This window comes from Poeciliopsis prolifica, unplaced genomic scaffold (assembly GCF_027474105.1).
Source record: "Poeciliopsis prolifica strain line A6 unplaced genomic scaffold, Auburn_PproV2 SCAFFOLD009, whole genome shotgun sequence".
Taxonomy (NCBI): domain Eukaryota; kingdom Metazoa; phylum Chordata; class Actinopteri; order Cyprinodontiformes; family Poeciliidae; genus Poeciliopsis; species Poeciliopsis prolifica.
The window spans coordinates 2,200,873-2,216,518 of record NW_026562384.1 but is presented as its reverse complement, the minus strand read 5'-3'; the positions used below and the strand labels follow the sequence as shown (position 1 = coordinate 2,216,518).

The window sequence follows — 15,646 nt, the reverse complement described above, 5'->3', positions numbered from 1 at the left end:
AAATTGACTTCTCTATCCACGACCATTAAAATGGAAAACTAAACAAAGGTAGTGGGATTACCAATTAAAGCAGAAGTGGATTGGATACTTGCCATTAACTTCACATGTGGCAGGAGCTCCGTGTTAAAATGTGCTTAGTTATGTGGTCAATGGAAACACAGCTTTGGTTTTGGGTCAACATCATGGAGAAAGACGGAGATGAACGTAATGGTGACCCAGTAGACTCCCAGTACCAATTGTTTTTAGTTGACTGGTTCTGGTTACTTCTCTTATTAAGCTGTTGAACCAGGAACCAGTGCACTTCGGTGACAAACGGGTCTTGACGTTGTTGCCTCATGAAAGATTCCAGATTTAAAGAAATTTCCCTCAGGAAAAAAATCCAGTTTTTTTTTTCTTTCAGTAGCAACCAGATCTCCTCAGGTAACTTTTTAAATGAAGTCTTTTGCTTTCTGCCACAACAGCCGAGTGCGACTTGCACATCCTGTAGTGTCGCCACACACTTTGACATTTTCACTTTCTCTTACGGCTGTTTTCCCTCCCTCCTTAGAAAAAGAGGAGAAAAAAAAAAGCCCCACACTTGGTTCAGACTTAATTCAGGACCTGGAATGAACCGAGCGAAAAGCCACCGCCGTAAAACCACAATGCAAATGAAACGGAGTGTAGCTGCGTTTTTACTGCTGCAGGTTTTGCGCCGGGGCCATTTAGAAGAAAAGCAATTTCAGCTTTAATTTGGGGTCTGATGATGAATGAAGAGGATTTACTGTCTGCAGCACCGGCTTCACTGAGCGGGATCCGAGTGAATCCTGGATCACAGGTCGGGTTCTGACGGGCCAAAACCAAAACCCTGAAGTACTTTAGTGTGGTTTTATATTTTGATTTCTTATTTAACGCCTCAAACATGTTTGTTTGTGTTAGAGACTCTGGGAAGGGAAAAAAAAACCCAGTTCCTGGAACTGGCAGTTTTTTTCTTTTTATAACCAACTATTAAAAACATTGTAATTTCATCTGAAATGATGGTGTGAGTCTCGTCTCACGCCTTTTTAAAATCTCCTGGCGCTGAGGCAGAACCATTTGCCTGAAATGAAGTACGTGTTAAAGATGAAGAAAAAAAAAAAACATGGCAGCACTATATTTATTCCCTGCCAGTTTCACTACTTCCAAATACCATTTTCAGTTTGTCTTTTTTCTCTAGATTTTTAGATTCCTTTTGCCTCCGAGTGTCTCAGGCTTTTGGCTCATCTTGTCCGTTTAAAACTGTAGTTCTGAGGTTTGAAATTTCAAACTAACAGGCATCGTTTCCTGCTGTCCGAATGTTTTTATTTCTTCCTTTGGGATGCAGTTGGAGCAGGAAGGTCTACATGCAGTAAAAACATTTTTTAGGACAGAAACATGGGCTTGATGAACACTGTTTATTGTAAGGATCCCTGCTAGCTGGGGTCCAAACTCTAGAGATCATTCAAATATACGTCAGGTAAAAATTATTAATACAAAATGTTGATACAGTCATAAAATCTACAACTAATTAATCATTTCAGTTACCAGTAAATGACTCCTACAAAGCTTTGCAGCTTCTCTTTAACACTTGACTTCTGTTAAATTATCCTGTTATTAATTATCCTGTTATTGCTCTATGAGTGAAGGTGCGTTTGAGAACATTAGGAATTAAAAATGTCCTTCAGCTGCATGTCCAGTTTAATACCTGGTGAAAAGTTAGTTTGAAAAAAAACAACTTCCAATATGCCATCAAATGTAATTTCATCAATAAATATCGCTAATGAGGTTACAGCGGTGTGTGTGTGTGTGTGTGTGTGGGTGTGGGTGTGTGTGTGTGTATGTGTGTGTGTGTGTGTGTGTGTGTGTGTGTGTATGTGTGTGTATGTGTGTGGGTGGGTGGGTGGGTGGGTGTGTGTGGGTGGGTGGGTGTGTGTGTGTGTGTATGGGTGTGTGTGTGTGTATGTGTGTGTGGGTGTGTGTGTGTGTGTATGTGTGTGTGGGTGTGTGTATGTGTGTGTGGGTGTGCTCGGTGCAGCTGCAGCTCCTCTCCGCTCTGCTCAGCTTGTATTTCTGCTCCGCTGCTTCCATCGGATCAATATTTATCATCGCAAGCGCCGACCTCTGACCCCAATCGAATTGATCTAATTGCAATTACATTACCGCTCACCTGCTGTCCTCTCTCCATCCCTCCGTCCACCTTCCCTCCTCCTCCTCCTCTTCACTCCATCATGCCCGCTCTCTGATCCGCTCCGTCGTCTCCTGCTCATCATCTGTCATCATGTTTTATACTCTGGTAATTACATCACTGCAGTGATGCTGTGGGCTTCGGCAGGTCACACTGACTTTCTGTTAAGGGTGGCGACATACAGTCACATTAGAGACAGTGTGTGTGTGTGTGTGTAGGTGTGTGTGTGTGTGTGTGTGTGTTTATGGCGTGGGGATAAATCCAGGAATGGTAAACAGCCTCCCAAGGACTTAAAGAAGTGGATTCATTTAAGTTTTTCTTCTTCTTGTTCTTCTTCTTCGTGGTTGGAGGAATGGACCGGTCAGCTAATCATTAAATTTCATGTGGAAGTTGCTCTTGGTCGATGCGGTCGGCGCTGTTCAGTAGAGAAACTTTCATAAACACACTCAACCTTCTGTCCTGCTGTTCAGGTGAACATGAAGGAGGATTTCACACGTGTGACCAGGACATTGTTGCCCCCCGATGAGGGGAATCTGCACTTATTATTTTTATTATTATTAATGGTCTTTAGTTCAGCAGGAAAATCCCACTGAGATTAAAAATCTCCTAACGTTCTCTGCAAAATAGAAAAAGTGAACGGCTTCATAAATTAAAGGGCCAGTATCCTGACTTTTCCAGATTCATGGTGTCATTTTATCAAACAATCATGTAACAATTGCCATCATTTATTACATTTTTTTTCACCTCCTAATTTAACAGTTGAAATTAGGCTTCTGTCTCTTTAAAAACGTCAGGAAGTCGTCACGGCTCCCCTATTAGCCCTTTAACAATGTTTTCACCAGCGTTTCTCTGAGCAGCAGCTTCTGTAATGAGCTCAGCCGATGTGCAGTTTCACCAGATGTTTGCTAATTTCTTCTGGCTAGTCTGAAGGAGCAGAGTGGAGGCCTCAAAGGGGAGGCAGAAGCTTGGCGCTGGGAGGAGGAGTTGTGCATTGTAGGCGGAGCTAGGTCCACCCAGGCGTTTGGCACAGCTTCATGGTTGCCATGGAGCTGTGCCATGGTTACCATGGATGCAAACGTCCAAGTGGTGTTTGAGAAACATGCATCATATTCGAGGGAAAAACATCAGGTTTTAAAGCTCAAAATATTTCAAATATTCCTCAGTTGAAACATTTGCAGAGCGACGATTCCCTCTCAGAGTCACTGAGAGCAGCGCTGTGAATAAATATGAAGGAATCAGTCCCACTACGGCCAACTTCCTGTATTTGTCCCTGAATATTTGAATCGCTTCCTCCCATTTCGTGTGTCCACTCTTCAGTTTTGCTCTCCAACAGTTCGAATTGGATGCTTGTGGCCGGAACCGGCGAGGTTTCCAAACCAGAACTCCCCTAATGTGAGGCGCGGTCATTTACAGTGAGGCGGGACCAGCAACTTGTTGAAAGACAGATAAATAAGATCTTGGACTGTTGGAACTTGACATTGATGGCCTGAATAAAGGCTTCATCGACTAAAGAAGGTAAAGTTGTTTCTCTAACCTGCCGTCTAAAGAAACTGCTGCCTCATGATTGTCATGTCGCCGTTTCTCCTTGTTAACTTGTGATATGATTGAATGATGCAGCAGAGATCTTGGTGATCATAAAGGCCCAGCAACGTGCAAACAAGGCTTAAAAAACCCAACCAGCTGCAGCTCGAGATGACGGGACGCGTTTCCTCCTACAGGGCAGCGTGAAACTGGCTCAGTCAGAAATCAGCCAGTCAGATCGGATCTTCAAAAACCTACATATCCATCATGTCTGTCATACTGAGTGACTCAACCTCTCATGGCTGCGGTTATCCCAGTGCCTGGTGCACTTTTTTCCTTCCACCTAACTTTCTATCCGTTCCACACTATTCAGATTTCCTGAGACAATAAGTTGTGTTTTCATTGTCTGTGAGCCGCAATCGTCGGCGTCTCAAAAGATTGAAATCTTTCTCTCGAGGTGTAAAGAAGCAGAGATTGGTGATGTTTTCGTGACGTCGCAGTCTTTGATCTCTGCCGGTTACAGGCGTGTGTATTTCTGTATGCTGGAACACATTCCTTCAGTTCTTCTTTTCTTATACATTCAGATGAAAGATCGCTGTTCGTAGTTCCTGGTCTTCATTTCCAGCTTTAAACTTTATCCTCTCACTTTTTAACAGATGGCTCTTGAAATATAAATGCAGCAGCTTTCCCCTATCTTAACTATTCATCAAAAGATATTCTACCCACAGTTGCATAATAAATATGGACATAGAAAACCGACTCCTCAAGGTCAGAATTACGACTGGTTTGTTTGCAGAGCTCTTCTCTTTTTTTTTTCTTTCTTTCTTTTTTACACCAAGTCTAACAAGCTTTTCATTTACAGGCTCAGAGTGGAGTTTCTCACTCACCAAGTCTGTAAGAATATAACTTGTAAATGTTTGATAAGGTTTTTTTCTTTTTCTCTCTCTTTCTTTCTTTTCTGTGTTTCTGGGCTGCAGCAGTCGATCAGAGCGGCGGGTCCCGGCGCTGCGGCTCGATTAGCCGAGGAACATCACACAGAATAAATTCAGTCTAATCCAGACGAGCGAGTTCAGGAGCTCAGTGGTGCTGAACTCCAGCAGCGACGCTCGGCTCAGCTCGGCTCGGCTCGGCTCGGCTCGGTTCGGCTCGGCTCGGTTCGGCTCGGCTCGGTGCTGAGGTTACATCCAGGTAACTGTGATGTTTCCCACCCAGTCCTCAGGTTCTCCTGCGTTAAATCCTCTCCTTGCGATGAACGCCGTTGTCGTTTCGTTCACTTCCATCAAACGAGCCCCGAATTTTGTCAGAGCCGTGACAGGTCATTTCTTTTTAAGGAATCTCTTTATTTAAGGAGGGAGAAGGAATATTAGGTAGATGGGGGGGGAAAAGGAGAAACTTTCAGCCAAAACATCTGAAAAAAATGTTATTAGAAAAAACACCAGGAGTCGTACGGGCTTATAAAAGTGACAATTTGCAAGCAAGAAATTTTCTGGGGGAAAAAACCAACAACGTTGAACATGTCTGAGCTCCAGAAGCTGCAAGAAAAAAAAACTTGGAAATTTTAGAAGAAAACACCCAGAAATTTTAAGTCATTTATAATGTTTTTTTAATTTTCCAAATTTTTTTTTAGAAAAAATTTTAAATTTCTGTTTGAAAAGTAAAAAAAAAAAAAAATAAAGTTTTGAGATTTTCTATGTCAAACATCTTTCAAATGTTGAAACTCACAAAGTTTCCTGTTTTTTGCTTGTTTGTTTTTATCATTTTGATCCTCAAAATGTCTTCTGCGGCGGAAATGCACTTTTGCTCGCTTCTCTTTTCAAAATGGCCCCGACTTGGCTACAAGCTGAGCTCTTGGCTACAAGCTGAGCTCTTGGCTACAAGCTGAGCTCTTGGCTACAAGCTGAGCTTGGTGCGTCTGCAGCCTCCGTGCAGACGAGCCTCCTCCCCTCTTCAGTTGCTGCCTGGTCCAGAACCGGAACCACACGCCTCTGCGAAAGGCGGAGCTCAAAAGCGCCGAGGCTGAACTCAAATGCGCGCCACACTTTTCAGATCTGGTTTCTGCTTGATCGCGTCGGCTTTTAGATTTGAAAAGAGGATTTTGTTTTCTGCAGACTGCGCCGTCTCACTTTGATGAAACATAAAATGTTTCATTAAAACATATTCATGTCCCTCAAAGCAGCTTAAATTTCACTTTAACCAGGCCGTCATCTCTTCCTTTCTTTTCTCTTTCCTCTGCTCTCTCTCTCCCTCTCTCTCACAAATTTTAATGTGAAACTTTATTCAGTGAATTAATCATGCATGGTGAAGTAGTCTAATAGTTACTGTGATGTGGAAATACGAGTTCATTAGCGGCAGTCAGACGACTGGATCGGCTCCTGTGTACATAAAAACCTCTCAGGCTAATTCACGGAAGAATCTCACTGATTGTTAAATCAGAGAAATTAGAACATGCAAGCGTGTTTTTTTTTTTGAAGTCCTTTCATAAAATATTCCTCTAAGACTATCATACGTCTCCCAAAAACAACACGACATGCATCTGAAGAGCTCAGTGAAAGACAGCAGCGGGATCACTGGTTCAAACAGGTTTTAATCCATATTTCAGATACATTAAATATTTAAAAACAACGGAACTGCATCACAACTTTTTGATCATCGTCGTCGTCATCGTCTTCATCACATAGAACAACTTCATTGTAAAAAAAGAACCATAGAAAAAAAGGCCCAAAAGATAGCACTGGTAGAAAAAAGAAAGAAAACAGTGGAGGATTGTGCGACACGTTTCGAAGGATACGACACAAACCGGCGTTGGATTGACGTGACCTCGGCCGCGACCTGCACTGATCTTTGATCTGCTCAGCCAGTGGTTCTGGTCGGATCCGCTCCCAGACCAGATCAGAGTCACCAGGCTGCTGCTGCTGCTGCAAAACCACTAGTGGCTGCACCGGAGCCTTCAAGTTGAGCAGGATATAAATCCATGATCACAGCGACATGAAGAGTTGGAGCCGCTTTCAGAGTCACTGTCTGGGATTTCAGTGCATTAATTCAGACATGAAACTGTTGTACTTTGCAATAAATGGCCACGGACTGGAAGACGGGCAAATGCCATTCTAGCAACATTAGCCAGAAGTCTCACATTTTCAAAGTCACGTTTTAACATTTTGAAATCTAAAGCCGCCATATTTTGAAATGGGGAGTTGCAAATTAATTTCACTCAAATAAAAATCTTTTTTTTTTTTTAAAAACGGGGTCGGTTTTAGCTGTCGGCTAGGTGAGCAGAAATATGCTACATGCAGCAATTAGCTAAAACTAGCTTAATTTGGTTGCAATTCAAATGTAGGATTTGTGAGAATCAACTTCCACAACAATAATAAGAGACAAGTTATTTACTTCTGTGACAAAAAGATAGAGAAGGCCTGGAGACGAGAAGGCCTGGAGTAATGAGAGAGCTAGCTTTGCTCAACTAGCTCAGAGCTAGGTGAACAACAGGCAGCTAATCAACAAGCTACATTTACTGAATGGTGCTGGTCATTTAGCTACTTTACCATTTTGTGCATTTGTTTGTTTTCTTTGAGATTCCATACTATTTGCTTTTAGCGAGCTTTGCTGAGCTAGCTAAGAACTAGCTGCACTTTGCAGGTAAACAACAGACCTAGCTGTTAGCTAGGTTAATAAAAACATTTATTCAAGAGTGTTGGTCATTTAGCTGCTCTGCCGTTTCACAGCGTTGTTTTCGTTTGTCTTATTTGGATTTCATGCTGTTTGAGGACGGAAAAGATGCGATTAGGCACAGAGCGATTCTTTATGACCACCCGACGGTTTGGGGTAATGACAGGTTTGCCTATTGCGTGGAAAAGAGGTTTCATGACCCCTTTAAATATTAGAGATGGGTTCCTTACAATTATTTTTGGTTTTATCTGTTGAATAGTCCAAAAAGGGATCAGAGCAGAGATGAACAGAAATTAGATGCAATGTTAAATTTTCAGAAAATCGCAAAACTACTTTGTATTAAATCTGAGCAATTATTGAATTTATCCACAAATCGTATCAGGTTTTCAACATATGGGTGCAAAACGGGGATGCAGGCTTTATTAGGGGTAAAAATTAGGCATACAAATGTTCAAACTACATTTCTGGTTTCATCAGAGTTGAGCTGTGATATAGTAGATGCTAAATCAGCGGTTCAGCTGCTCCCAGGGGTTAAAGGTCATTTCAACCCTTTGCCAATTTATACTCCCAACATCAAAATGGATGCCTCCACGTATCAGCTGACTTTTCATCACAGTCAAACATTTGAATGTGTATAAAAGCACAACACTGTTTATCCTCTCTGGGGGTTATTTCTAGAAATAATAAGCTTGATCTGGGACTTAATGAAATGCAAACTACAATCAGTGAAAAGTTGTCACTGCTGGAGAGATGATCAGAGCATTATTGACTTGACACCATCTGCTAGCAACACACATTAAACTTCCCATTGTAATTGTTACACAAATAATGTTTCCTTCTTACCACTGTCTTTCATAAATTTGTTGACAACTGTGATAATGCAACAAGAACTAATGAGATCCTTAATGAGATGCCAGCAGTATAACAGGGCAAGCTGAGCAAGTCTGATTCCAAAACGTATTAGATGAAGTCATATTGCGTCGCATAAAAATGATTTGCTGCTTCAGTCCAATATTTACCAGTTGTGCTGTGTTTCAAAACGCTAAATGGATGTGATGCTCCCTTCAAGACCCAATGCAAAGTTGGTCAACTTGTTCTAAATCTGAGTCCCCCGGATAGACAACATGAAATGGAAAAAAAATATATCACGATCATGTTTTTGATAATATGATGTCTGATAGAAATATGTCTTATTGTCTGAGAACTCGTAATTTCACGATTAAATGACTTTGAGCAGAAAATGTCATTTACAATCTTGAAAAGCTTTTATATAAACCTTACACTGAAAAAATACTCGCCTATTTCTATTCGTGCTGCTCTAGATCAGTCGTGTCCAGGCTGAAGTTGAAGTTTTTGTTCATTTACAAATACAGAAATTAGTTTGATTTGGAAAATAAATCTCAATAATAAACATAAACAACCTTGTGAAAAGAAAAAACGGATTCCTTCATTATCAGAAGATTCACTAAAGAATAAATAATAATAAATCAAACGGACCAAATGACAAACTGGACTCTGATTTGAAAAACATTCCTGTTGCCTTTTAGACTTTGGGACTTTTCATGCCACATGAGAAGTTTAGATGCTGGCCAAATGTTGACAAAATGACACTTTCCGCCATTGACCCTGAAACCAGTCACTCAACAGGCAGCAGATGAAAAACATTTTTACTTGTTGAGGCATCAAGAAAAAAACCGCTGGGAGGACAGAATGCCGTTGTTGGTAGAAATAACATTACTGTGCCTTTTTAAGCGTTTTAGGTTCTTGAACGTCCAAACAGCCACCATTAGTAATGCACATTTAAAGCAGCTAGCTCCAGGCCACGTAAAACATTCTCACGTCCAGTGAACTACGCAACACAAAACACGACGCTTTTTCTTTTCGTCTTCCTCCAAATGAACACAAGCAATTGTTGGTCTGAGGCTACCATTTATTGCATGCAATGATTTTCAAAGTTTCAGGCATTTCAGACAAAACTGAAACTTCATCAAATCATCAAGAAATCAGGATACAGCAACGGATGCTAATTCAACACGTTTAATCACACGCTTTTATTTTTTCATCTTAAAGCCAAACCCCTGGCGTCATAACGCCAGTAAAAAAGCTTATGGAGACATCTGATTATACAAAAAAACACAAAGAAAAAAAATTCATATTTATACCAATATGGTATGGAAAATTATTTAGATTCATTCTTTGTTTTTTTAAATAAATAGAGCAATTCCAACTGGACACAAATAGAGGCACTTGAGTTTCTTTCTTTTTTTCCATGTTAAAGTGAAAATTACTTCCCACATCCACGTCGTCCTGTCACACACATTCAGCCATGGTGAAATGATCCAGAACTTATGAAACTCATGCTGGATGTGCTGGATTTACAGAAAGTGTACGAGGGGGAGAGAGCTGATTTTAAGCTTTTGTAGCACAATGAGCAACAGAAACAGTGGGGACTCATCTTTTGAATGTACCACAAAGGGTTAAAAATCACTTCAGCCATAGCCTGTGCACGGACGGACACACACACACACACACACACACACACACACACACAACCCACGCTCCTCTCCATTCTTTCACATTGACTCAAGACACTAAAAAATAACAAACACCCAAGTACACAGCTTCTAGGTGTCACAATCTGTACAGTATGTTACACAAACATCATTATTGTTCAGCAACGATTTAGATAGACTTGACAATCAGCTGTACACGTATACACACCAACAACAACAACACGACGAATGTTGGGAAACGTCTAGAAGAGGATCCAGCAGATGATCTGACCTCATCTAGTGCTGTACAACGTCGCAGATTCACTTTGACATCGGTGGGGGGGAAGAAGAGGAGCAGACGGGAGATCTTCCTCCTTCACCCGCTCTGCATGTGGGAGGGTGGGGGGCTTAATTGGAACCTAATCATTACATGTCGAGTAGTTTTGGGGTTTTTTTTCTCCCCCTTTTTGTAAGTGTTTGACACCTTAGTGGGTGGGTTACTATGGGAACTAGAACCGAGCAGAAATTTCACAAAAAGCCCACGACCGGCAAAAGACCCGTTGTTGTGTTTGATGGAAGAAGCCCTCGTTCAGAGGAGAAGTAAACAGGGAGCCTGTTTTGTTTACTCCCTAACCTTCGTTTTCTACTCTGAAGCAGCTCCTGTGACTTATAAACAAGGCAGCTAGTTACGTTAGCCGTTTGTTAGCAGCTAGCTAGGCTTAGCATAATCAGAAACAGTAAGTGAGCTAATGAAGAGGAAACTTGTTTTGGTGGCGTTTACTCCATAAACTTAATTTTTTTTACCCAGGACCAACTTGTTTGACAAGGCAGCTAGCCTCTTAGCTCTGAATGAGCTAAGAGGCTAAGCTTAGCAACCAGCTAAGCTTAGCTATGAGAACTAAGCTAGGCTTAGTTCCCAGCTAGCAAAGGTTAGCTCGCTCTTAAGTTAGCCAAGCTGTTTACTACTCATATGAGCTATATTTAAGGTGCATTGATAAAATATTGAATATTTCTGGCCTTAATTTAAGAATTGGGTTTTGGTGTAGCTTTATGCCATGATAACAAGGCAAATGGAAGGCATTAGTTTTGTTTTTGAGGCCCCTGGAAATAAATGACACTGTTGGCCCTTTATGACCAACAGGCTGAAAGGCTATACATCTCAGTATCCACTTGTGTCATGACAAATATCATATGCTACTGTCTTGATCAATAATGCGAGTAAATCCTGCAGCTACAGCTAAAAAAAGTGCAACTTAAATTCCAGCAGCAGTGACGTACATCACATTTTACACCTTGTTTCACCAGAAAGCTTGTTTCATTTCGTAGCGTCTGTATTGTGCCGTTTTGTCTGTTCTTCCTTCTGTTTCCAGGTAACACAACATTAACCACCCTGTGCAATTTTTTTTTAAATACAGAGAAACAAAACTACAATCAGGCAATTAAGTTAGAATTTCACAAAATGCACAATTTTTAAAAAGGGCACTGAAGAATAAACCTCTGCTAATTTAACTTTTTGTTTATTTTTGTTTATTTTTGTGCCTTTTGTGATGACATCACAAAAGGCACAATAATCAGTTTTGTCTTAGTGCTAACGTTACGGCAAAGAAGTGGTTAACACATTTGGACGTGAATTATGAAGTACGTAATGTGCAAGTGGTTTGGCTTCTTTGATGCTTTTCCATTACAAAAGTGTAGAAAACTTTGTTGATATTCTGCTAAAGTTCAAAAAGCTGACTTTGGCAATGGTGGCGTTTCCAATTAAAAATATCAGAATAAGAAAAAAACAGCAGTAAGAAAACTTCATAACTGATCAGTTGCTCTGTGCCTGACGTGATGTCATCAGAGGAACCTCCACTTTTATTTCAGATTTCCAATCTGAGATGTTACTGCATTAGGCCAGCAGCTGTAATTAAAGAGACAGTGTCACTTACTTCCTTCATTTTCTGATGCAACTACGATTTGTAATCAGGGAGGTGAAACCTATTTTCATTTTGGAGCGCATCAAGGTCATGAATGTTCTCACAGAACCATGCCACAACGAACTGATAATACCTGTTAATTGTTAAAAATATTAATTAACAACTGTCTCTGTGTTCAATAAGTTCTTAAAATGTAACCATATTGAACACCTATTCACTCTTCATCCAAGATTCTGAAATTGTTTGTGATTTTTTTACTCTCAAAATCTGAGCTAATTTCAAAATATTTTAGTTTATATCTGATGGTATTTTTTTTCTTTATTCACCATGTGGCTTGTAACTTGATGTCACGTAAATTTGAGGCAGCAGTGTAGTAAAAGTTAGAAATACTGCCACCTGCAGCTCGGAGTTAGTCTATTAAACCTAAAGTTTTTCAACGTTTTGGGTAAAATTTGTAACAAACTTGTGAATTTTCATGGCGTCACAAAAACCTGGACGGACTGATTGATGCAATTTGGCAGTATGCAGAAAAACTGCTTTGATAATGATTTGACTGATGAATATTTGAGAACTTTTTGTTAAAGGTTGTGATCACCTCTGCAGTCTGGAGGGCCACATAAAAGACTCGGATTTGGCCCTCAGGCCGCGAGTTTGACACATGTCCCATAAGTGCTAAAATGTACTTTGGAATAATTGGAGTTTTCACTTTAAATATTTTAATATCTGTGTTTAACTCCAATGTAATACAAATCCAATTAGAACCGTCTGGACTCAACGGTGGCAGGTTTCGGCTCCAGTCGAGGTACTGAGTCAGGCCTGCTTTGATTCTGCCTCAGGGAGTGTGTGTGTGGGGGTCATAGGTCAGCCTCTTTCCCCTCACCGCTCTGGTCCTTATCTGATGGATTGGACGGCTTCTCCTCCAGCCGGATCGATATCAGCCTGAGGCTTTAGATCCAGACCTAATCACTGACACCTTGCTGCTCCTCGCTCAGCTCTCTGGCCACATTTAGCCGCCTTAATCACATCAGACGCTCACTTATCGTCCAGAAAATGATCCGTCTTAAAAAAAAAACAAAAAAAACTTTCAGCTTCTTTCTGTTGGTTTTCTTAACGGAGGGTTTGGGCGTGTTCTGCGTCTCCTCAGGTATTTCACCTGGATCACTGCAGGGGGATTTGGGCCCAGTTATCATCCTTGGTCTGTGTGTTTGTGTGTGTGTGTGTGTGTGTGTGTGTGTGTGGTTTGAGGGGTTCGCAGTGGGATGGGTCTCATGTCAGCTCTAGTTCCCGTTGCTTTGCTCCAGTCTCTAGAGCAGCTGTGCCTCAGAGCGCAGCCAGTGCAGTCCCTGCCTGATGTAGCGCACCAGCTCCACCATGCTGCTCTGCTGGCTCAGAGCCCCCCCCATCGCCGAGTCCAGGTCCTGGAAGAAGTCTGCAGCAGGGAGAGAGCAGGTTACTGCTGCACATCGCCACAACCAAGAGAACAGTGTCTCCAAACCCTGCCACGTTACATTTACAAACTGTAGTTAAAACTAAATAGACACTATACTAATGGGTTAGCTTTCAAATACATGAGTGGATTATACATGTAATAAATGTTGGATTATACAAGTAGTTAAGCAGAAATTTTGATAAGTTTTGGCATCAGTTAAAAAACAAACAGAATCCTAATAAAATTGACACAAATGTTGCCATTCCTGAGAAATGTAGTAAAAGTTTTAAATCCTGTAATCTAAACTTTTCTGAATTCCGTTCTTGAACTTATTCAGTTGTGAATTTCTCCTGCTGCTGAATGCGACCTAAACGTTTGACTATCCGCTGGCGTCAGGTGTTGTTGGCGTTTCGTCACATTTTAATATTTGTGGATGTCAGAAGCGTTGCGTTGCTCCGCCGCGTTCCTCCGCCGCGTTCCTCACCTCTGCTGTCGGCGGCCAGCCTGTCGGCCGTCTCCCATTGCTCGTAGCTCCTCAGGATGTTGTTGGTGATGTTGACGTGGCTGGCGGCCATGTGGTGGATCCGCTGGGGGATCGCCACGCTACCGGACGACCCCGATGCCCCTCCCCCTCCCGTTGCTGCTGCTGGCGCTCCTCCGCTGCTGGCTGGAGACGGGCTGAGCGAGAGGGGAGACGGCGTCCCGTTGACTCTGGAAAACACACAGACAGGCGGTGAATCTCAGCGGGATGATGGGAACTCAACTGGGAGCCTCTGGGGTTTTACTATGAGAAATGAAAAGGTTTATCAGAAAATATTGCCTGAACACATTCACTCTCCACTGTGTGACAATTACATATTCTGTTTTTTGTCTTTAAATGGATCCCATTTTATTTTATGTGGTGGAAAATTCTGGACCCTCTCCAGAGAGGCAAACAGAGTCATGTTTTTCAATCAAATATGTCTGCAGGGAAGCAAAGTGGAAACATTTGTTACATTTTCAGCTGGAGTCGTTCACTTTCACTGCACTGTCAAACTAATTAAACCCTAATTAAATCCTGCTTTTGGAGCGGTCTGCGGTCCACTTGGTGTTCACATTTACTTTCAAACTGTGCCAAAGTTCACTTTGACTTGACTGAGACCTGGGCTGGTAGGTAAACCAGAGTTTGATTACACAAATGAACTGAACTTTGAAAACAAACGAACTGGAGTTTGATTAAAGCTAACTAAACTCCAGCTGAATGTAAACCACGTCAACAAACTGCTACATACAACTATAAACTAAAAAGCACAACATATTTACAAACACAAGGACATTAATTAAGCACAACTACAAATTAAGAATCGTTTGAGTGGATGATTCCACTTTTGACCTTAGACCTCCACCAGTTCTTCAGGCATTTGCTCTGTTTGGCTAGTCATAGAAAAGCTGAGCTCTGTAGTTTGTCCTTACTCAAATTATTCTTGTATATGTTAACTACATTTATCTCGGTAACAAATTTTCAACAAATGAGCTAAAGCCAGGAAAACTTTCAGAACTAAAACCAAAAGCGGTGAAGTCTTGTGTTTCCCACTGAGACCTAAAGTCGTTGTGTCTTCTTAGCTTGTAGTTGTGCTTAGCTAACATGTTTTTGAAAATGTTATGTTTTTCAATTTGTAGTTGTGTTTAGTGATTAGTTGAAGTGGTTTGTACTTCAGGGCCACCGTACTGACCAGGGCAGGTGTGAATGCACCCTAACCCAACAGAAGAAGAAGAAGTAGGTGGCAGCCTCAGTAAACACAAACATGTCGGTACAATCGGCTCCTCCTGTGTAGCGCAGCAGGCAGCGGGTCTGTGGCAGTGATGTAATGTCTGTGATGCGGCCTTGACCTGCACTGACCCACAACTGTGTCCAACTCAGCACCTCCACCCCCTCACACACACACACACGCGCATACACACACACACACACGCGCATACACACACAGAGAGAGAGAGCCAGCTCCGGTCCTGCTGCTGCGCAGCATCAGAGCTGTCCAAACTCATTAGTTTCACATCCGCGACTCTTCCACGCCTCTCCTCCTCCATCCATCATCGCTGCCTCCATCACTCCTCCTCGCCGGGCGCTCGGCGGCCCCTCCGGTCCTCTCTTTCTCACATCTACAACAAATCAATCCCTTTATTTGCTTCCTGAGGGGTTTGTTTGAGCAAGTGGCTGTCACGGGCCGGTTCGGGAAGCCGCAGCAGAGCGCCGCTGAATTAGAAATTCTCAATTATGGAGGTGAACCGGAGCGGGGCGGAGGCCCGTCGGTGCGCGTGGTTACTCACTTTCCATTGCTCCTCCAAGGCGACGGGGCCTGATGGGAACTCTTCGCCGAATTCTGGAAGACAAAAAAACCCCAAAAACAACAGAGACAATTTTATTATTGGAAGTTGTTTACAGCTGAGCAGCAGTGGGAAAAAC

At 42.0% G+C, this 15,646-nt stretch overlaps 1 protein-coding gene across 1 annotated transcript in view; it reads right to left on the bottom strand.

The window, feature by feature from the left end:
- Positions 1-6,273: 6,273 nt before the first annotated feature.
- The window catches only part of aff2 (AF4/FMR2 family, member 2), a 161,829-nt gene continuing 152,456 nt past the window's right edge, over positions 6,274-15,646 (bottom strand). Inside the window, exons 24-26 of the mRNA XM_055034084.1 lie at positions 15,511-15,563; positions 13,688-13,914; positions 6,274-13,203 (exon numbers count right to left, since the gene is read on the bottom strand). Coding sequence (XP_054890059.1) covers positions 13,079-13,203; positions 13,688-13,914; positions 15,511-15,563 — 405 coding nt within the window. The 3' untranslated portion in view covers positions 6,274-13,078. The remainder of the gene's footprint in view (positions 13,204-13,687; positions 13,915-15,510; positions 15,564-15,646) is intronic.